Raw genomic sequence first — 24,159 nt, 5'->3', positions numbered from 1 at the left:
GCATACCCCCATTAGAACAGCAATATTGCCCAAGGGAGGGAAGATCACACTTGAATTATTCTTATGGAATATTTTATCTAAGCATGCATAACAGATCACAACAAATGCCATTAATATTAACTGAATTAGATAGTTTTATTTCTGTTTTTTGAAGTCTTATACATCTTCATTTCTAGTCCTAATTTAATCTTCGCTAGTCTCAGATGGTTTTCTGCTTTCCTATCACAGTTCTTTAATATTGACCTACCCTGAAGATACTGACTTCGTTGTTTTTTCCCAAGGCTTTTCACCAGCAGAAAGATGTATATCTATTATTCAGTAGAAATTTTCTACCTAAAATTCCCTTGATTTAACTGGAGAGAAACCTTACAACAGACATTTATACTTCTACTTAATTAGCGATGCACATCTGCTACCAGATAATAATTTCTAGCTTTTCAGCTCTTAATGTGTTACAAAATGAGTTAAAATTTTGTGGAGGTAAGGATTATGACGTATGTTAGTCTTGTTGTAGTCTGTCAATCGTAGTTTCCAGTGGAAACTTGTCTTGCACATGCAGTTGTATATATGTGTTTGTATGAATTCCTCTCTAAAACTCTTTCCTAAAAGCACACAGGCCACCTGCATTTTCATAGCTGGCAACTGAGCGCTACTTAGTGCAAAATAGATGCTCTTGTCTTTGTCATGGCTGTGAAGGGAATTCGTGCACATGTGGCCCTTTGAACTGTCCAATAATACTGGCAGCCTCTGGGATATGGGATAGGGAGCAGAAATGAAAGCCAAAAGAGGGAAACCAAATCTAGGCCATGAAAGGCAGCTAATGACAAGTGGTAAATTGCCAACTGAAAAGGCGCAGAGTTGAAATAAAAATAAGTGGGATGGAATTCTGGCAGATGAGATGTGCACGAGGGTTAGGATTTTGCCCTTGCAGTTTGGCAGGAGAATTCTCCATCCCCGAAGCTGGCTAGAGCAACCTATTTTTTAAAAAAAGAATAATTTTTCCTTCTTTGCTATCCTCTTTTAACAATTTCTGGTGAGCATGGAAACAAAATTTACTAGCGTTAGTCAAACATACTACGTGCCAAGAAACACTGATGTGTTTATATTGGATAAAGAAGTATGCAGCCTGTGATTTGGATGGTGCTATTTGGTGGTGCTCAATGTAGGTCCATCATGCATACAACACTGTTGTGTAGCATCCCCTGGGAATTTTCTAACCAAGCATTTTTGTCCCCTCTCCTTTTCTGCTTCAAGTCATCTCCATAGTTGCATGCTTCCCCCTTGGTGCTAATTGGCTTTCACTAATGAGTCTAGGTCCTTAATCATTTGGTTTGGAAAAAATAAAATCTCACTACATGAGAATAACATATTGTAGCAACCTCTTGCTCTTCAGGAATGTTTCTACTTCTGCCAAATCTACTGGGCCTACCTATATGGATTTTGGTTACTGCTGAAAGAAAGTAATAGAATGAGTGGTTTCCCTGACATGTGACCAAACACTTTCTCATTCTCCATCTGTTCTGTACAATGTTTGTTCCTGCTACTACTTTGCTTTTATTTCTGTGGCCAATAGATGCAAGGGATTTGTAGTTTTATTTTTGGCAGAAACAAACTGTCTCATTTGCATTATGGCTTTGTTTTTCAAATTTTCTGTTGTCTTCTACAGAGTAGATCACTCCTTTGTTTAAATGTTTAGATGTTCTTTGTCACTTAGGATCACATTGAGCACAAACTTCCTGCAGGAGTTTTACTTTTCAATTTTGCATATTAATATTGAATTTAAGCAAGTTATTAACGAAGCACTTGTCAAGGTGGAAACAAGAGCAAAAAGAGAGAAGTGGCACTACTGTATCCATAAACTACTGAAATGACTCTTCTAATTGAGTTGCACTTCATTATGGAGGCTGTGGATGTTGCCTTTAGCTGGCTTTTTGTTTCCTCAGTAGCAAACAAAGAACATCTATGAGTGCTGGGGTGTTTGAAGAACTGATGTTGGTCTTGATTATAATTTTAACAGTGCTGAAAATATCATAATAGCTGATGCTTGACTTGTATATCTACATATAAATTTACCTGTTGAAAAAATAATAAAAAAAATCTGACTTCCAAATTTTTAAGTCTTGGGCTTTATAGAGCTCATCTTCCTCCTCTCTTCTGAAGAAAACCTCTCTCCTAGTGGTAGTGAATACATGCAGGAGCAATATATAAGGAAGTTAATGGTTGTATTCTAGATATAGTAAATAGATATAGCTTAAATAAATTCTCAATTTTAAATCTATTTTTAACAGCTCAGATAACAATCTGTGATTTAAAATGCTGTTAAAAAGATAATTCTTCTGGACAGCAGTGGAAAAGTCGACCAGCACAGTTTATTGCTGCTGCTTGATCTACGTAGAGTAACTCAGAAGTGGAAAGGACAGATATTTGATTAACTGATCCATATACTTTGCTGCTTATAAACCACTGTATTACAGATTCTCCCCAAAATAAATCTGTAGTCTTGCACTATATTGCTTTACACCTATATTTAATAGGGTAACTTGGAAATAATTTCCGCATAAAAATAGCCATATCTGACATTAAATGCCTGATACTTTCCTTTTGGATTCTAGTCTGAATCTCATGGTATTTTCACACTGCAGAGAGAAATGTACTTAAAAGAAATAGCTCTATAATTGGTCTTGGCTACTGTTTTTTTTCCTACCAATGGGCAGAGAGATGGGGTAACGCAGAAAGCTAATCTGGCCTAAGGTTTTAGAGACTTTGAGGCTTTTGACGTTATCCTTTATCTCTTGCTTGCTCAAAATTGTTACTGATGGTGCCTCAAGCAGCAATATATGTAGGTATTTATGTAGTACTTCTTACTCACCTATCTCAAGTATTACTTTTCTTACTTCAGCAAATTGCAGAGGTTCCCTGCTATGTAGGTTGTTTTCATTTGCGGATAGGAAAACTTAGGGAGGCTGAGTAGGTTTATCCACAGTGTGCTTCAGTTCCTCCACTGCATTTCAAGCCAAAGACAATGGACATTCTTACTGAACTTCCAGGAGCACTGGCACTAACAGGCAGGTCTAGGACCTGAGCCCAAAGCCTTCCCACACATTCTCCATTAAAATGCAGTACACAAATAAGTGAACTACAGGTGAAAACATTCATGCTAAAACAAGGCACCAAATAAGCTGATTTGATATGCCTTCTGCCTTGCTTTTGGCTTCGTTCCTAATCCTGTTTCTCGCAAGAGAAGCTCCTACTGTGAATAGCTGCTTCTTAATAATAGAATATTACTTTACTGATTAATATTTGTGGGACACTCAGTCTAATTACTGTTTCTCACAGCTTCTTTAATTACAGTAATGTGAGGTTTTACCTAAGCAAAAGATTTCAAATGAGTTTAGCAACGCTTTACAACTTAATTCCGTATGTGGAGCACAGCAGCTCACTAGTGGGAGAGAGGAAAACAGCCCTTGAACCCAGGGCACGTGTTTGTGAACGATAAGATACGCTGCTGCTTTTGTTCCTGAATCAGAAGACGTAATGCTGAGGATTTACAGAAGCGAGGAACTCTGGAACTTCAGCTTAGGGAATAGCTGTAGTGAACGTGATTAGCTCTGGATAAAGGGGAGCTCTGTGTAGCGCAATTGAGGATGTCTGTGTTTACTTATAATTGAAACTGGAGAGACAAAATTGAATGTCCATGATTAGTAAGGCATGCCAATGAAATATCTTCAAGGACTAGCCGCTATCCTTTCAAATGAATGTGCAGAGGAATACCAAGTTATTTTTCTTGGTCAGAAATTACCCTATTTCTTCTTCATCATTTACGCTGAAAAGCAAAAGGTGAAATATGAAGACAAGCCTTTTGAAGAAACGAGTAGCTCATTTTTCCTTCCAGAATGCCACGTTTTAAAATGGACGTTAAATCACATTCATATTAACTGAATACTTCTGTGGAAAGTAAAAAATACTCGCGTTGGACTTTTGCTATGTGTTTAGTAGTAGATGTAATCATATTAAATGTACAATATTAGAGAAGGACTCAAAGTCATAATAAAATGCAGGATTCACTAATAGCGTGATGTCTATCAGCTGTATAATTCAGTGCTCCATTTGTACATCCCCAGTGCTATTTTCAAACATCACAGCTTAATTTCATCTCTCAAAGGGCAAAGCTTAAGAGCACAGTGTGTTTTTGACTATTGAAAAAGGTAACTCCATTGGCCAGACAAATGGGGAAAACATCTAAACAGGCTTCTATGTACCAATCCTGCAAAAGGAAGAATAATGTTCTTAACGTTGCAGACTGAACTAGAACCTGTTGAGCACACTGTATCTGTAGCACAAAGGACTTGAATGCTTGACCTGAGGTTGGATTAGTGAAATTCTATGGGAATACATCTTCCTCAGCTTTGTAGAACTCAAAACATTTAAGAAACTGTTCTCATCCTTGGAAACTCTTTTTATTTACTGAAATATGTCTGTAGTTTCTGACATGCTTGTATTTCACAGTTATGTTGTAAGGCATGGGAATTTGATTATGAAAGTCTCTAACTATTTTAAAAAGAAATGATTAATATTTTATATAATGTTGATTTATTTTGAAATGTACTGTTTCATGGTTTTAGTCTTGCAAACTGAAATTTGCATTGAGGAGATGAAAAAATGCTAAAATGCTCCTGTAATTTAACTTTCCTTATGCTCCATTATAGTCTCCCAGAATTCAGTCGCAAACATAAAGCACTGATTTAAAAAAAAATCACATTTAAATAATTTAAAATTGTTCAATACTGAACATGATCAGAACCCCAATCATTTTCAAATAGAAGTTCCTATAAAAAGTGAAGCAGTTGAATAATTCTAAATTGCTTTATACTGTGCAAGCACAGAACCCCAGTCACTTCCAGGCTGAAGCACTTATGAAAAAAAAAATAAAAATTGAAGTGCTCCAGTAATTTTAAATTGCTATGTACAAGAAAAAATGCCTTTAAATTATTGGATACTTAAATTTGTTCTTTAAGATTACTTATTTTTATGCACAACCTGAACAGCTTTACTTTGTCAAAATGGACCAAAAAATCTGACTGTATATATGAGTAAACAAATTAAATTACTTGCTGTTGCAAATAGTAATGGTAGGACATTCAATTATCAACCGCATGTATGATGCTGTCGGAATTCTCAGTACTTTTGTTATTATGCATAGCTCAAATTAATGAAAAAGTCTTTAGTCTGTATCTAAGAATGAAAAATAGGCCACTTTCAGATCCCTTCAAATAGGAACTATTAGATTGCTTTACCTGTTCAATGTAGGTGGATGCTAAAGCATACCTTTGTGTGCTTTCCATCCAGAAATTTGTTAAACAAAGATGTGAATCTGACCTCTCAACATTTTTAGTGATTATATTCATATCAGTATGGACATGGCTCTTGCAGCTTAAGGCAGAGATTCACATTTTTCCACAAACTTTCACGTTTTGTGTTTGTTGCTTTTCTTTTTCGCTTGTTGAATCTCCTGTAGAACAGATGTTAGACTTGGTAAATACAGATAACACAGAACCAATGAATACTAAAAACGCTGTCTACAGCATTAAGTAGATGGGTCACACTAACATACCTAGTTTCCATCCATAGCAAAAGCCTAAATAATTGCTTTCAAAAGCAAGTAGTTGCCTGTTATAGAGATTTTGTCATGGAATTTGTGGGATACAACCCCAACTGTGTCCTAATGCCTAGGGCATCACTTTGTATGAGAAAATCATGTTCACCTGATTACACATCATTTGTCCAATATTTTTGGTGGCAATTGGTTTTACAAAATGACCAAATACATCCATGAGATTTATAAGTTAACTTGCAATATTTTCCAGTATCATTCTCTCTTGAAAATTGAGATTAAGTTTTCCAATGAAGAACTAAAAGTAAATTAGAATTCAGTAGGGTGTTACTAAAACATTCTCCAGGACACACCAGATTTCATTCTCATAGGATTTCCTTTGACTTTTGAATACATGGAGGGGAGGGTCAATAGCTGTATCATTTGCATAAAAGATTTCATTCTGCTTTTAAATGGCAAGCAATTATAGGAGAGAGGGTTATAGAACAAGGTCTTGGTTTCATATTATTTATGTTCTAATTAATTTACCAGATTGTAAAATTCTTTTATTTTTTTCCCTTTGACTACTAAGTGTTGATCTTTAAGAGTTGTCATGTTCCTAGCACTAATGGGTTTTATTTCTTTGGAAAGGTCATTCTCAATGTAATGTCACTGGTAACACAAGGGAGACTGTAAGCTTTGGAGACTTTGCTTTATTGTGATGTGCTCAGAAATGTTCAACTATTTGCTGTCTTTCCCCCGAGGCATCCTTTCTCTAGAGTCAGAAGAGTTGCTACAAATTCTTTTAAGTTCTTTGGCTGTATTTTGTGTTTCATTAAAAACACTCTTCAAGTAGCAGCTGATGCTTGCAAAAAGACCTGGATTTTTTTTTTTTTAATTTCTGGATGACAAGTGGCTTGAAAATTAATGCCTGTTTTAACTAAACGCACGAGCCCTTGATTAATCAAATGAAGAGTGATGCAACAAATTGGACCATACAAGTGAAACAAATTAAAAATTTGCATGGTAGCTAGCCTACCTATAATAAGGCAGAGGTAATGCCTTTTACAAACTAAATAAAACAACTTGAAAAACAAAGTGTTGCACAAAAAAGTTCAGAAGAGTGTAAGTAATTTTAGTAATCAGTTTAGGGAATGAATTCTAGGTTGAAGTAATGTGAAATTATATGATCGCTATTCTGCTTCTGCTGAAACAGTTTAAAATCTATATAAAAGCTCAGTGCATTATATGTGTACACATATCATATATAGATTTCATTTATTCACTTCAAGTGCTTTCCTTCTGCCGTGGCAATTGTTTTAAAGCTGGTCTGGTATTTTCTTTGTCCTAAACCTGATAACTCCTTGTAGTTCTACATCAGCCATCGGGGTTATCTGGGGACAGTGGTGTTTGATTTTGACAAGCGTACATCATGTGGGGGGGCAGGAGCACAAGAGGACAGCAATGGCTTCACTGCAGCATAATGACATAACTCAGATCAATAGGCTGATCTTCTGTAACACATAGCAGCGTGTTCCTTCAGAAGCTTGACTCGGCAGGTAACAGCTAATCTTCAGTTTTCCTTTCTAGATTTTCTGCTCTCTAGGTTGTAAGATGACGATAAAATAGATGGTGTACCTAAGTGTTGTGTCCTGTGTGCAGTAACTGATTACAATTCCAATGATTTCAGTAAGTACATCCGATAAAGGTTTAAATTGTATATATTCCTTTGAGTTTGTTCAGAATACCTATCCAGTGTACAAAAGATATTGTGCAGGTGAGCAGTCTCTGGTTTCTGTTTTGTCATAGTTCATTGAATCTCAATTTCCTCTCCTAAAGGTATATGTAACAATATTTGCTAAATATTGCATCCTGAAATGATTTATGTACCTAAGCTTTACCAACTGGAATTGACATATACAGCAAGTTTTTGGGTTTTTTTTCCTTGACTGGACAAATAGAAGCATGTATCACTTGCAAGATTTCTAGTCTGGTTGCCCAGCGTTGAATAAGCCTTATTCTCTTATTTCTTGATCATATTTGTGGTGATCTTCATCTCATAGCACTTCAAACCACTGGGCAGTTTCAATCATATTTAGTAGGCATGAGTTTTATACTAGTTTTGTTAAATGGAGATAAGTGAGAACATAGAGGTCGTATTGACATCTGACAGAAAGATTGACATGGTTAACACGTCCTGTTCTTACAAAAAGAGAATCCACCTAACAGCTTGGTTTTGTAACACAAATATGAAGCTAGTTTAGAACTATCTGTTTTACTCCCATAAGGGTAATACTGCTAGATTTTAGGTGGTAAAGAAAACAACAAGCATGTGATATGCAGGGAATATGATGCTGATTGTCTATAGCTTGTTGTTCTACAGAATTTTCTCTTCCTAGAATCATAGAATACCTAGAATTGGAAGGGACTACAGAGATCATCAAGTTCAACTCCTCTTTAACTCTAAGTCAGCACACAGATTTGCACTAGGACTCTTGCACTGCAGTCATTTTTCAATTTTCATCAGGAGTGTCTAGATTTTGGACTCTTTTTTTGCTGCTCTCCAATACCCTTGCTGGAATCAAGAGATTTACCTGAAAGTTTTCATCAAAAAAATGATAATAATAATAATAATAATAATAATCTTATGTTTGTGACTGTGTGGGAAAACATCAGAAAACGTTCAGCAAATGTTTTCTTGAAACTGAAAAACGGACATTTTCACTTTTTCCTCATACTTTTTTTAAAGATAGGAGTTCTGAGGTTTGGATCCTGCTTTTGATATCAAGGTGGTTGCAATGTGCATGTGCTTAATGCACGAAACCATGCTACTCTTTGAAAGATAGTTTTCATCCAAGTACAATCTCAATTTTAGCTTACCAGTGCAGAAGACAGATATTCAGTGTTACACAAAATTCAGTTTTGTGGTGCAGTAATATTTGCTTTATTTTATAACTTTGCGGAATATAAAGAAAACGATGGGCGGGAGATTGGACCTTTTTTGATAATGATCAAACTGTTGGGAAATTAAACATAAATCATGTTGCTTAAAGGTTCTAGACATCAAGGCTGAAAAAACACTATCTGCTCTGAGAAATGTATTGTTTCAATTTTTTCTCTAATGGCTTTTGCCACGTCAGCATTCTCCAGTGTGGAATAACAACTTTGCTCCATGCAACTTCTTGTGAAGGGTCATAAACATGTTTAAAAAATCCTTAATTTATTTCCTTTTATAAGACAGAGATTCATGTTTTCATTCATCTAAGTGTTTCGTGAAGTCATTATTGTTGGAAAATAGGATCAACGTGTTTAGTTCATTAGGTGATAAATAACTAAAATAGTCAGCATAAACAAATCTGTGAACAGGTTATTGTGGTAGTGCAGTTTAGGTTTCAGTAATTCCATATCTTGCCATATAACCAGAACAGAACTCCGACTTTCAATGTTTCTTCTTTATGCCTCTTTCACTGGTACAGAAGTGCTACTGAATGGCTAATTTGCATTATTCTGTGCCCTGTAAAATGAATTTATTATGCGGCTTCTCTAAATAGGCTAACCAGTTGTAATCTCATTCCAGTGCTGTATGGGTTTCAGCAAAATGTGATTACAGTTTTCATAACGCTTAGAAATAAACAAAAAAATAACCTTGGGGCCCAACTCATCCTTTTGCTTGAGGAGTCCAATTTATTAAATGGGGTCATTAATCACGATGGGTAGGTATTTACTTGGTAAATAATTGAGTAATTTAACATGTTACTCCCTTTGAGCACAAGTAACACATTGTGGTCTCAGTTATTAATCATTAAAATATTTAATGAACTAGGATGATAGTTGTTGCCTGGCTTAGAACAATCCAAACAATGTTCAGATGCGTCTCGCAGATGAAAGAGGAGGCTCTGAGCCATGCAGGTACTGCCCTTCTTGACTTGGAAGTCTATCAGCAAATTTTGAGTCTGAGCTAGTAAGCTCTACTGAGACAGAAAGTAAAGCTCTGTGCTGTGCAGTGCCTGCCATTTGCAAGCAGAGCTGCTTCCCAGCAGAAAGGGCACAGGTTTAGCAATGCATGAGAGTTTGCACCTGTATTTGTATTTCATACAGATTAATCCTGACTGTTTGCAAAGGCTGCTTAACATTGTTGGAGCTAAATGGAAGCAGTATCTCCCCTGATGTCAATTTTTTCAGTTCTTTTAAGTGTTAGTTAATTTTAAAATGATTGTGATCCATCAATATGACAAGACTTTTAAAAGGAAAAGGAATGTTAGGAAGCATTAGGCAACTTACTTCAGGCCTAAGGAAATATGAATATCATTTACCAGGCCATGAAGAGTCCTCGTCTAGAATTCTTTGTGTACTTTGCACACATGCAAACTTTAGCAGCCACGGTGGAAAGTTACCAATATGATAAAAGGACTGGATACTATAGGAGAAGATTTGAAGAATTTGATTTGTTTAATTTAACAAATTGAAGACTTAGAGAGAAAAAAAGTTAATTAAGTTATGAGTCAGGACTGGTACAAGAATATGAACAATTCTATTCTGGAATCTGGAAACCAAGGAATATCATCAGAATGAGAGTCTAGAGCTGCGGAGCACAAGAAGAATGTAGTGCTCAGAATTCAGTGATATGGCCAAGAGATTGCCTGCCTGTGACGTGTGTGTTAGTCTGCTGGAGCTTAGAGATGGTTCTATCCAGGCCTAAATAATGTTTTATGTGGGATTCCCAAGTCAAAGCTTGCTTTAGCTAAGCTAGAAATTCTGATGCATGGAAGATGTGGTAGGAAGGATTTTGGTGTAAGAGACTATCCAGAGCCCTATAATGATTTCTGATATCTGAGCCCATTGGCTGCATCCACAGCATGGAGGAGGTATGCTCCAGTCCAGCAGCTTGAATCTCAGAAGCAGTTTAATAAAATAATTTTCTGCTCCTTAGATCAACAAGACAAGATTACTAGGTGATGCATGTTTGAGTGCTAGGCACTTCTACGTTAATTCATTCACCCCAGCACCACACTGTGGTGGTATACCATTTTTCTCCTCATTCTGGTTCTACCTCAGCAATGTTGCGTTTTGCAGTGTAGGTGATGCATCTTGATTGCATTGTTCAAATGGCAAGGCTAACTCAGGTAAATCAGAGCAGACATAACCTTTGATTACATTATGGCATAACCTCAGGCCCCAGTAACAGGGAAGAGCTTCTTCATTATGCCTCGTTATCTCATGAATGCTTTGTTTCACATTGGCTTAAGTCATGTTGATGGCTGTGGAAGCTGTTTGATGCCCCGTACTATGGAACGTGATCCCAGCTGTTTATAGTACTGCAGTGTCTTGGCAACCTGACCAGATGAAGTGTAGGCTGTGATGATTTTGCACCCAGCTTCCTTTCTCCAGCTGAGCTTTCCTGCTTTCTCACAGCTCTCCAGTGTCTTGATTCAGTGAGCAGATGTGACTGGAAGGAAGCAGAAAAATGATTGATTTCCAGGCAGGTCAGAGACTGGGGAGAAATCAGCACAGCTAAACTTCAAATGGGGGTGACATGGAAATGCTCTCATACCTTCTAGTACACTTGTCATATCTTTCCTGGCCCTGAGCAGAATGGATTCCAGAGTACTTTGGGCTCTGTACAAATGGATGCTAAGGCTACATCTCAGCAAACTGAGTAGTTCCTCTTCCAGGGATCTTTAACTTGGGAAGGAAAGTATCTGTCTGTTCAGACAACAGTGCTGGCAAATTACTTCTTGAATAACTTAAATTAACAAGATTTCCAGTGTCATGGAAGATGCACACTTTTTATTGGATATGTGACAAAATGCTCGTAATAAACATATATTCACAAAGAAAGTGCTCATAAAAAGAAAGTTCCTGTTCTAGATAGTCTCACAAAAGAGTTCGTCATATTTTGTTTCCAGTTAATGGACGCCTACCACAGTCACACTGCTTAGTGACAGGAGAACTGAATTCATTTCAGCCAATAAAGCCATTCTAATTTGCATTTTCATAGCCCACCCTTCAGTACTTTGACTGTGACTTTCATTTTTAGGACAGAGCTATGCATTAAATGGATATGTAGGCCCTTTAAAAAGATATTTATCATCCTTGAAGAATCTTAGTGCCAAATCTTAATAGCATTTCTTACAAAAATGACTTGAATTCACTATCAGATGGAGAGGTACAACTGTAGAGATTGGGAATACTCTTTCTAAACTCCTGTAGTGATTAAAAAGAAGAGGTTAAAGCCTGAAACAATGAAAAGTTTCTCTCCAAAATGGAAGAAAAAAAAAAAAAAAGAATTAAAATATCACCAAACCATTGTGCCCTAGACATCAAACTATTGTCAAAAAGCAATGTATTTTACTTAGTCACTTTTGGAGATAAAAAGTTAATCATACCTTCATAAAATGTTTAGCACCTTTGATAATTATACAGATAAGAGGATAAATTATTCAGGCTTTGAGTACTTTGGTTTTTTTTTCTATGCTAATTGAAATTAAAAAGTATACAGAAGACAAACAGAACTTCATGTTCAGTCTGTATGTGATTGGATGAAACGATTGCCTCAGGACCTGCTGACTGGCGTTTGCATAATGCGGAATGAGAACCTTACTTAAAGCAGTGCTCTCTTTATTCTGTTTAAGTCTCCCTCTGTTAATTTCCTTTAAATGGCTCCCTCATGTAAATCTTGAGTCAAATCCTGAAATCAATGAGTAGCTCTTACTGACTTCAGTAAGGGGGGTTTCATCATCTCTCTGCAAATCATGGTGACTACGTGCGCCTTTCATTACTTGATTTTCTTTTCTGATGGCTTCCTCATCATTTATTTCTTTTTGAGTCTAGTATAGCAGCACCTGAAGATAGAAAGGTTTTGAGATTCGGAATTCTCAATTTGCATGATAAAAATATTATGTCATGTGCAATTTAATTCAGTGTTGGTGGTTCTCATTATTCCGATTACTTTTCCCTTTTGCTTCATGGCTTTAGGATGGCTGTATTTTTTATGAAAATATCAGGTTTTCATATGCAAAGAGCAAATTTCTAGTTCTCGTGCTTCCAAAGAAAAGCTCAGAAGCAAAAATTGAGTCAATTGAGTAAATGAGTCAAAATAATTCCACCATGCTGCCCTCTGCCAAATAAGCACCTCCCAAAGCCATAAATATTTCTCGTTTCTCAGGAAGTGAGTCATGATTTTTGACCTTTTGGATTACATGTATTGTTAAAACTGGGTGTCATTTCTATTTTAAATCTTCTTTTATGGTGTTTGTTTTTTATTTATTTTGCATTTAACTTTACTCTCCTGAAGTGAAATGTAGAATGTATCTTACAGAACACTGCACTATGAAATGGGGCTTGTTTGCATTCATTGTTTCAAAAACTCATGCCTGGGCAGATGGCTTTCACAGGTGTCCACACCAGCCAAATCTCTATTTAAATAAAGCCTTACACAAGGATGAATTTAACACCATAAGAATATATGTGAGATGTAATTAGTATGCTTGTTCTTGCATTTTTGTAATAGAGAGTTTTGATCTCATACGAGTAGGACTAAGGGCATTTTGAGTGTTTAAAGTAGAATGTGAGAAAATGCATTTCAAGAGTGAGGATGTGGCCGATCAAATCTGAATGGAGTTCCTTCATACATTGGAACTAGGAAAGTCATAAAGTATACAGAGAATTCGAAATTCTCCATAGGGTCGCTGTAGGGTTCAACATTCTGTCACTATGGAAGTAAAGGAACTCCTGGTTTTCAGATGCAGCATTGCAACTTTAACACCAAGGGCTTTATTCATTTCCATGGTAGCGTGGTATAAAACTGCAGTGCTTTTCTGCTTTCCAACCCATATTCTATGGGAGCAGCTTTAGAGCAAATGTTGAGGTGGGTAAGGTCAGCAGCATATGCCTGCTGTTTTATTAACAACAAAAAAAGGTGTTTCTTAGGCTCAATATCTTATCAGATGCACAGTTCTAGACCAGTGGCTTTTGCAGGAGTTATCTGAACTAGTGACATTTCCTTAAAGTGGCTGGTAATAAATTCAGAAAGACAAATTGTCAGGATATTAAAAATGAGTCTTCACTCTCTGCTTTTCTGAAAAGCATTAGGTTATGAAAAACTTTGATTCTGCCTGTTGTTGAATAGGGGAGAGTCAGGGCTGAGAATCACAACTGCTTGGTTTGCTTCCCAGACTTCTAACCCCTCAATATTACTGTGTGAATTGTCTGCTACTCAGCTGTAATATAATTTCAAATATGATTTTTTTTTTCTTAGCAGTGGGTTAAAGATCTTCCTGTACTAATTGCCCAGTTCATATTTAACTACATGTGTGATCAGTGTTTATGTACTCTGAATTCTACGTGTTTGACACTTTGCACATTATTTTCAGTGTGTTTAGTTGAGGTCTTTCTTCAGATTGCTGTCAGCCCATAAGCACTGCTATTGTATTCAAAATATATGAAATCTATGGGGCAATAAATTTAGAATGTGCTCTGTTTTGAACAGTATTTTCTTTGTCTTCAACACAAATTTGTTCTCATCTCGTTTTTTTTCCAAGATATTTTTAAAGACTTTTTCTCCTTAAGTGAAGGAGCTCAAAAGAAATTATTTTAATGTGATAGGCATTCAGGTCAATGGGAGAATTTCTTCATGAGAAAAATAAATTAAACAAATGCTTGTGCTTCTAAAAGATAATTAAAAACTCTCAGTGTGGTGACAAATCTTGTCTGACATGTGGAGATGTAGAAAGTACTTGGAGTTGCACAAGTAGAATAAAATGTTCCATCTCACAGCAAGGCCAAGCCTCAGTCTTGTAATTATTTCAAAGGGAGTAAAGGTCATTTTCTATTTCCTACGACTGTATTATGTGAGGCTTCTGTACCAGGCTAATAGAAGTTAACTCATGACCTATTTAGATTGAGCAGATTTCAACTTATTTGGTCACAAATCAGATAAAATGGACATATTCCCTCTCTAAGAGCGCTGTCACAGATGATGTCCAAAGCAGCCTTTTACATTTATAGCTCTGTAAGACAAGATTTTCAACTTTGAGATGTCAGAAACTGGGAGATGGCAACATAATTTGCCTCTTTCCTGCTGTGTTAGTCCCTTAGGAGAAGAGTTATGTTTGTAGTTAAATTTCAGCCTATTCTGCTTGGGCTATTTTTCTGCCGTGGACTTGTTAAATAATTTTGCTTGAATTATTGCTAGCATCTTGAGATCGGGAGAATTTTCCTTCTGCTGTGATTGCATTTTTGTGCATATTCATCCGGTAATACCATGAGTCAGAAAGACAGGTACTTTAAAAACGCACCTCTGTGCTGTGCAAATGTGTGCAGAAAATGCAAGTCTGACTTTCACAGCTCTGTGCACGTGACCACTGAAATGCACACCAGGCTATTTTTGATGGTCAGTAATCAGGTTTTGTGCACGATTTTATCGGCAGGCTCTGAGTATATGTCTGTTGATGTTTAACAGATGCTTTATACTGGAGGACCAAAGGGGACACTGTCCAACACTCAACCTCTGCAGAGTCTCCAATGAAATCAGTATCTCACTTCAATAATTGAATGAGGGATTAGCCACTGTACTTTTTTAGGCCTTTGTAAGAATGGAAACAGTTACAAGGACATACAGAAGTGAATAATAGTCAGGTGTATTGCACCATTCTTCATGTATTACTGCAGGTCTTTCTTTGTTAATCCCTTGAAGGGATAAATGTAGCTCAGGCCAGTGAGGAAGGGGAAAGGTGTCCATCTACTGCTTCTGAAAACCGCCAGTTTGATTGTCACCATTTCTTAGTCTGCAGCACTTATAGCCAAGCTTTTACAGCAACTGCCAGTGAAGTGAAACAAATGATCCAGCACCTGAATTCAGTAAGAGCTAACGCAGACGAGGTTGGGTACCTTTGGGTGCCTCTGGTTTTTATTAATGGGGTGACATGAAATTTTGTGAGTGTCAGGTGTGTGAATGGGGACAGCAGCAAATGCATCGCTATGATTTAGCAAGTAGATCACAAGTGGTGGAAAGTGGAAAACAGATGTTAAAGCTTAGCAGGACATCTCTCTAGGATTAGGAACAGTTTACCAAATGTTAATGTAGCGAGAGAATCGAGGAATGTGTGAGATGCTGCTGTTGGGTCGGTATAATGGACTGTACAGTTTGCTACCTAAGAGCTGGCTAAGGAGAAAACCTCCAACACTCACCTCTGTGGTCTGGTGGAAAAGCTGTCCTCATTTTACAGCAGAAGAGCTTTATTAGCAAACTTTTACGCTGTCGTGCTTGGCATGTCTTAACAGACCCATTTGTGCAAGGTCGCTTTGGGTTTGACACTCGCATCTTCCAGGGCCACCACGTTTGCCTTGATGGTTTTCTCCTTGGTTAGTGTGGGTGCCTCTTCTCTGAGTGCTGTCTGAATGTCCAGCAGGCAGCAGATTGACCGTAACACCTTTGATGAGAGCAGAGTGCTGTGATCACCAGGTTAATGCTCCTTTCTGAAAACCGCCTTCGGAGATTCTGAAGCAGAAAGCACTTTTGAAAATGCTGCTATGTTAGTTGGAAAATAAAGATTTGGGTTTTCCCACTCTCTTGAACTTTCCTCCTTTTGCCTCTCTCTTTAACCTCTTAACTTAGCAGCTTTTTCCTGCCGCCTCTTCTTCAGACATTCTTACCTCCATGCTCTATTTAAAAGCTGCCAATAAAAATAGCGCTTCAGATTGTTGTCTGTACTCAGGGATAGAGCATAAACCTTCAGCAAGTGCAGCTGGCATTGTACCTATTTCCAACAAATTTTACTTTTCTTTTAAGCTCCCTCCTTTGTGAAGGTGTTCCTGCGGTGACAAAGAACTCTGACCACACACTAACAATGATACAAAGTGTATTTACCTTTAACCTTCAGATCTACCTCCACTATGATGATTTAATTTTGTCTTCCCTCGGTGTAAATAAGTTTTTGATTACAGAGAAAATGACTGAACTGTGGCTCAGAGGTGAAAAAGGAAAAAATCAGTAGTTCGCATTTGGTAGCAAAAAAGGTGTTTTGTTGTTGGTGGTTTTTCTTTTCTTTCCTTTTACTGGCGTTGTTTTAAAGGAAATTTCTGTGATGTGAAATATCACCCTTGAATAAATAATTCTTCTGTAAAAAGAACTAGGTTTATGGACCCTAATTATCAGTTATTTCAATCAACTTAAAAGTCCTTAACTTAATCATATATTTAAACTGAATTGGATTCAACTGTTGGTAGAAGCAACCTAAAAGCATCCTATGACTTCATAAAGACCAATAATATCCTGTATCCATCATCTGGACCGACAACTTAGCCCTCACAGTTATTTCTATATTTTGTGATCTCCATGTCAACCCACACATACATAAAAGCAAAATTTAACTTAAAATATGTTCAGCGGGATTTGAAAAGCGAATTATGATGAGATAGATTTTTTTTTTAAGAACATGAAGCTTGATGTTTTGTTTAATGAGCACTGAGCCCAAATCCAGTATCATTCCCAGAAGCTTACGTGATGAATGAGTGAGTGGATATTCAAAGTCAATTTCCTTTGTTTCCTCAGGTTCTGTTGCTTGCGTGTGCAGAAGATTTAGAATGCACCCCTGGATTCCAGCAAAAGGTTTTTTATATTGAACAGCCATTTGAATTCACAGAGGACCAGCCAATTCTGAACCGTATGTTATTTTCATATATTAGTCTTCTGCAGAAATCAGAATCGCTTATATGTTCGTATCACTCCTGCCATTTATCAGAAAGCTTTTTATTGTACATAGGAGTTGAATATTGCCACGATTCTGCCTGCGTTCCCTGCAGTAGTGCTGTGTCTCTAGACGTTTCATGTATTAGAGATGGCAAAATACCATATATACATGTATTTAGAACAATATGTATATTGTCAAAACTCTAAATCATCCACTTCTGAAAAAGTAAATTTCCTCTGAAATATTTATAGTATTTCCCATAATATTGGAAATTGCTTGGGCTTGCCTATGAAAACTTCACTGTTCATTCAGCTCTACAAATCAGGTTTAGAAGCTTCATTCAAAGCTAGGGTAAGTCCAAGTCTCTACAAGAAGTTTAGAGGAGACTGAATCAAGCTTGTGATCATCAGAGACAGCAAACTGTAACATGCACTGTACACATAGAAATTCAGTAATATTTCCAAAGACCGGGTGTGACTTGATAAAATCCGTGCTGTATGCTCAGAGTATTAACTAAAGGAAAATTAATTCTCTTTCAGTCCTGGTGTTAGTTTATTCATATGTTTTAATAAGCAAGTGTTACAGTTTGTTCATTTATTTCTATGGCTTTGGGACTTCAGGAATACAAACTCGAAGTCCTTAGTACCTTATTCAGTGGTCAGTGATCTTGAAAGCATTTTAGAAAAATAATTAACAGAAAATAACTATTAAATGATGCAATTTTCATAACTTCCAAACATGTTGGTGTTAGCACATGATATATTTTACTAATACTTTCTTAGTTATGCTTGGTTGCTTGCTGTTAAACCATGAATATTTCTAGATATGCAGCATGGCTGCTAGCATGTAAATGCAGTATCTGGATCCCACGTGGCAGTGCATGGTCTGGTAAAGCAATATGCAAAGCAGTGTCACTCAGCAAATGCATGCATTTCTCATCTCAGTTACTTCCAGATATTTTCACAACATACTGATATATGTGCACTGTTATGCTTGTTTGGAGGAAGGTATAATATATTTGCAAAGAGGCTTTAAAATACCACTTCCAAAAATAATAATAAAAAAAAAGAAAATAAAAACTAACAAACAATGTTATTCAGAGGTATGGGATTATTCACTTTAAAGCACAGATTTCAAACTTCCAGTTTCTGTTGAGAATTTTGCTTCCTTTTAAATTCTGAATTTGATTCACAGGACAGTTTCCACTCATTTATAAGCTCGCCTTGATTGGATTGAAGCTTTCCTTTGCTATAAAAGTAGAGGTTTGTGGCATGCATTTGATAAGCATGCAGCACTGAAGGCCTATGCAAAGAAGGACAATACTAATTAGTTTAAGTTGAATAAAAATAGCTTTTGTTATATTGTTTGGGTACTTCTGAACTTTGAGAGTGTAGCACGTGGCCAGATCTGCTAATTTGTGCTTGTCTTGCCAAGCATGTAAAGGACAAGTTGGTTGAACCGGTGTTGACTGGTGAGCTCTGTGATGACCCAGTAAACTGCACTGGTGTGAAAATGGTCCATAAGACACCATCATTAATGTGAAGAGGAAGGAGGAACAGGAAGAGATCTAGAAATGCCTGGAAACTATCTTGGGAATTAAATTATTTTAATAGGCAGACACTAAATTGGCCTAATACATAATGCTGAACAAAGGCAGACTGTCAATGCATGATTCTAGTTAATGCAATCACTTGTAAATAGTACGTCCTTCATGCAGCAGTATTAAACCTCTGCACAGTTTCTTCATTTTAGCTGTCAACAGAATTGATATTTTTAATTGTCTGTTTGAATACACTTTGCATGCTCTTGCATCTTTTTATACTCATTACCCAAGAGTGGTGTAATTTAGCAGTTGCATTGGAATGTGAGGCTTACCAGGGCTATGTAAATTAATAGACCGAATATGCAAAGCAGGTCTATAGCAGGGATTGCTTTTGTAGTCCTTGATAAGGCAAGGAGCTTCTTAATTCTTTTCTGAAGTGCTATAAAAGTCTTTCTCCTTTTTATTTTTCAATTTAAACAAGGACCTATTGTACATTCCATGGCTAGCATCATCCTAGCAATTAAATATTGGATATGAGTCTTTCTTATGTATCCACTACTTACAAATATGATGGTGTTAATTATTTTATCCTCACTGGAAGAGAAACTCCAAGGCAGGGTACACAATCTTCTTATTCTCATTTGTACTGCTTCTTATCAAAACTTACATACGAGTTGACCATAACAAATACAGCAGCCTGCTTGTGATGCTTGCCCTCCTTCCTATTAATTTCACTGAGATCAGGTTGCAATTTGTTATCTTTTATCTCATTGTGCTAAGACTAAACTACTTTTTATTGATTAATCATTGTGTCCCATTTAACAGCAATCTCCAGCCTTATCCACTCTTCAATTTTCTTAATTTCATTTGTTGAATTTTCTATGGATTTTTTTTTTCCTACATCAGACCTCCTTCTGTTATTATCCCTTGTGTCTTCTATGGCCACACACAACATGAGGCATTGCTCACCTGTTTGTGGTCTGCCCAGTTCTTTCCCCAATGCAATTTTCTTAAAACCAGGTGGTCCCTTGATATTCTTGGAGAGGATTTGTACAGGAGAGGATTCTCACTCTCTGGAAATACCATCGCATCTGTCTACATAACTGCTGCTTTAGCAGGCAGTGACATCACCAGATTTTTCTTCTTTGTAGATCTGTAGTGTACCCTTATGACCACCTTCTGTAATCACATGGAGAAGATAGCAAAGATTCTTACTTTCTTGATAAGGCAGTAATTGACAGAATTTAACTGCAGGTTTTACCTATCAGAAACATCCGTGGTCATCACATTTTCTCATCAGCAAGCTTGTCTTTGGCAACACTGACAGGTCACTGGTAGTGACGGTGCTCCATCATGCCAGGTAGATAGAAAGTTTCTAATCAGACCCATCAAATGTGGAAATGTAATTGCATTGCATTAATCATGTTTATACTTAACATACATGAGTCTTGGCTTTTGGGGGTATTTTTAATTGACAATAAATCAAATAGTACACTTGAAAAATTGAGGCAATTAACATAAAGGCGTTAGGTGGTGTGCTGTGCATACTAAGCTGGGGAATACACTGTCAGTGATCTAAATGTCAAAACAAAGGAAGCTTTGACCCTTACTTGAAAAGCTTTAATTTGGATGTTAATTAATGGCTGACCTCTTCTGTCTCTTACATGATAGATTGCATGTTTCAGAGCTTGGACTGTTTCAAGATCAGGGCTTTGTCTGTTTGCATTTGGGTGCTTTTTTCATTCTGTAGATTTTAAAGAAGACTTTCCTACTCAACCATATTGAAACTTTTAGGTTTACTCATATGATGTGAAAGTTATTAGTCTGCTTATCATTAATACTTAAAGGTAATTCTGCTGTTAAGGAAGGTTGAAGCCTTCAAGATTTTCTTTGCTTCAGTAGAATAATGCTTGTGGAAAGATCAAAGTTACAGCATCAGGTGCGTACACAAATCATAGTGCTGATCACACTCACATCACAACATTTCCTGCTGGCTCTCAGACAGGTAGGTGAGGGCTGTGTGAGATCTGTGATTTATCACATCCTCTATTCCCACTGATTACCACGCCCTTTGACTTTACAGATGGCCTCTTTTTGCAGCTGGTTCATGCTACTGATATGGCAGTGTTACTCTCTATTTACTCTTACCCATACAATTACCACATTTTTCATCTCTTCTGATTCACTTTTTTTTTGCAACTTGCATAGAGCCAATGTGGCAGACTAACCCAATATGCTGTAAAATGCCAAGTTCTCCTTAATATTTTGGCTCTTCATGCTGAATATAGCAGGTTTTAGGTAATCACAGATAAAGGTATCAGATGTAGCCTGTAGATTCTGAGTTTAGGAGGGTAAAAGTAGCAGATTACTTCACTTGAGATTAAATTAATATTTTTTTTTCTGGAGACCTTCCAGGAACAATAATGGTTTGCAGATAATTCTTTTTGAAATTATGTGTAGGCTTTGGTTGACTGAAGCATGCCAGCTGTTCTTCTAATAGTCCAAATCAGTGACCAACTGCTCATTATTAGCAGGATGGGTCTGTTGCTCAGTGCAGTGCAAAACCTGTATTAACAATGTCCCCAGGTGCTCTAATGGAAGACTTTTCACTTCATTTCCAGTCAGCATTTCCAAAACAAAAATCAGATTAACTAAACTATTCCTTCCTAATTGAAAAACAATGCAGGCCAAGAGGCCAAAACAGTGCAGCCTTCCAACACCTATATTAACATGTTGGAAGGCTGAAATCTTTATCTTTTAGGGTAATGTAGGCTTCTTGGTATAGGACAAACTCAACAAGCAGAGAGGCTGATGCAAACTGCTCATAAGTGACAAAATGTAACAGGGTGATTTTGTTTTTTTTCCTGAAAATGTGGGTTAGGGGCAGGGTGTTGTCTGGTATTGCAGCCCTTTCCACGTCACTCCATCATGAGGAGGCTCTTTGGACTTGACAAACATAAGTAGCACACATCTCTGCACGCTGAGACCTTCCTGCCTCTCTGTTAGTGAGTAGCTTTGTATTGTCACAGATTGCATTTCTGACAGCTTTTAATTTGAGGATCTTGGAAAAGCACCATTCAAAAGACAGCTAACCATTTCCGTTGCACTTCAAAGTTCAGTGGGGACATTTAGCAAGAATTAATGGAAGTAAGTGAAGTTGAATCTTTCTTTAAACATAGAATCTTTTCTAAGTTAATGATATCTTCAAGCACGCAAGTATTCTTGAAAATAATTGCAGATGTAGTTCACAGTTAACTTTTGGCTTTTAGGATTTATCTCCGAATCAAATCAAATTAGAACTTTTTAAATGGTTACACTCATGTTTCGACTCATAGTTTTCCTTTCCCTATGCTTATTTAAAGCACTCTTTCCTGAACAGAGCAGTCTGTCTGCACAAGTTGCCTACTGTCTGCTTTAATGGATGCATTTCCTTTTCACATAGCTTTCTTGTGGCATCTGATTTCTCTGTCTCTCTCTGAGAATAAGTAATGCTGGCAGTAAACTCATGACGTCTTTCAGAAATGTTTTAGATTGAGTCCTTTTTTTCTAGCTGGAGACTAGTGTTTCTGATTTTTGTCTTCTGTCCCAGTTCAGCTCAACCATCTGAACTTTTTTCTCTAGAATAGAGAAGGTAGCATTTTGTGGATTGATTCTGAAAACCCTGATCATTTTTGGAATGTCTTCAGCACATTCGTATGCCTTGTACTGACCGTGTCTCAGTGAGCAACAAGTGCAGCTATAGACAGTGAAGCATGCTCATCCCGTGTTCTGTAATGCATATTAAATCAAATGTTTGTTATTTTTTAACCCCTCTCGAAATATACCAAGGATGGAAAGTGGTGGAATTTGTTAAAAGAAGAAATTGGCTTAAGAAAGTCTGACCAAAAGGGATTAACTTCAACAAACAATCTTAAGAATCCTTTTTTAAAGTGGAAATAAAATCAGGAGAACAGGGAAATGACCTAAAAAATGATGCCTGTAGCAATCTGGGACACTGCTGTCCATACTAGCTTGGATCATTTCCTCTCTGAAAGTTCTCTGTCTCAAGGCTGCAGAGAGAACTGAAGCAGAACTGAGGAGCTTTTAAAGAAAGCAGCACAAAGGAAGCAATACTGAAACAGCTCACAGGTACTGGATAGCAAAAGAAAAATCCTGCACTAAAGTTGAGGTGAGCATCCGTACATCTTTGGTACACTTACAAGCAAGTTCTGAAACTAAAGGCATGTTGGACTGAAACAATTGCTGCTGTAATTGATGCATGGGACCATTCTGTTACCATGAGTTCAGGTTTACTGAAGAGCAAATTGCACTTCATTCTTACATTTCATCAGCTGTGGTGTGGACCTTCCAGCAGCATCTGGGTTTTATGTACAGAAGTTGTCCTGTCTTGCAATTTTTGCCAAAATACTGCAGAGATTTTAAAAAACTGGATGCATTGTTTTTGTTTTTGTTACATTCTCTAACTAGAATCTATTCATTTTCTGCTTGCCATGCTGATGAGAAGCATTGCTTCTCATGTTCAGGCACATGGATTTCATTTTACTTTTGTGTGGTGGTGAAGTAGAGGCAACAGAAAATGTGTGCTGGTTTGCTAGAAAAATTGCTTGGTTTACATGTAGGACTCCTGCAGGCTTTATTTAGCTGGAATTTTAATTACAGTGCCAGCTCTCAACTCCTACAATAAAACAGTAGGGAGACCACTATAATTTGACCTCGATAAAACATTAACACCAACCTAGGCAAAAATATAGCTTCAACTTTAAAGAATAAATACAGTGGGAGGCAGAAATCAAAGAACTGTAAAGGAAAAAAACATTAGAATGCACTCATGTGGACAGCAATGCATGTTGGTTTGTTTGCTTCCTTGCACGCTACTTCTGATCTTCATAAGAAAATGCTGCATATTTGGCCAAAAAGTGTATTTGTAATTTCGCCATACCTTGGGATGGCAGTCCTGCAGCCAGGCTCAGAATGAAGCATCTTTTATATATCATATAAGGGGTAACTCAGTACTGGCCTCCACAAAAGAAAGTCCAAGTGTATACAGCAACATAAATAGTCATTAATATGCATGTATTTCAGGTTAATTCAGGATGAAATAGCCCATGAGTTGTGGTGTGGCAGCTCACCATATTTTATAGCTTTGGCATGCTCAAGAATGTTTTCTGTCTCCCGTTGTCTTTAATAGTATTCAAAGCATTGTTCAATTTCTTTTGCTGAAATTGAATTGAAACTGTAAATATAAGAATACTTGAAATTAGTGGTTTTTTTTTATTTTTTTTTTCCATTATAAACAACTGAAGATGCTTCAGTGCCAAGATTAGAAGTTGCTTTTA

General features: G+C 37.0%; 1 protein-coding gene across 1 annotated transcript in view; it reads left to right on the top strand.

The window, feature by feature from the left end:
* The window catches only part of CDH13 (cadherin 13), a gene marked incomplete at both ends in the record, with an annotated part of 413,730 nt that overhangs the window by 70,852 nt on the left and 318,719 nt on the right, over positions 1-24,159 (top strand). Inside the window, one exon of the mRNA XM_079541296.1 lies at positions 17,142-17,253. Coding sequence (XP_079397422.1) covers positions 17,142-17,253 — 112 coding nt within the window. The remainder of the gene's footprint in view (positions 1-17,141; positions 17,254-24,159) is intronic.

Source organism: Tetrao urogallus (assembly GCF_951394365.1).
Source record: "Tetrao urogallus genome assembly, chromosome: 12".
NCBI classification, from domain to species: domain Eukaryota; kingdom Metazoa; phylum Chordata; class Aves; order Galliformes; family Phasianidae; genus Tetrao; species Tetrao urogallus.
The sequence above is the reverse complement of the archived record's forward strand: the minus strand, read 5'-3'. Positions and strand labels throughout refer to the sequence as shown.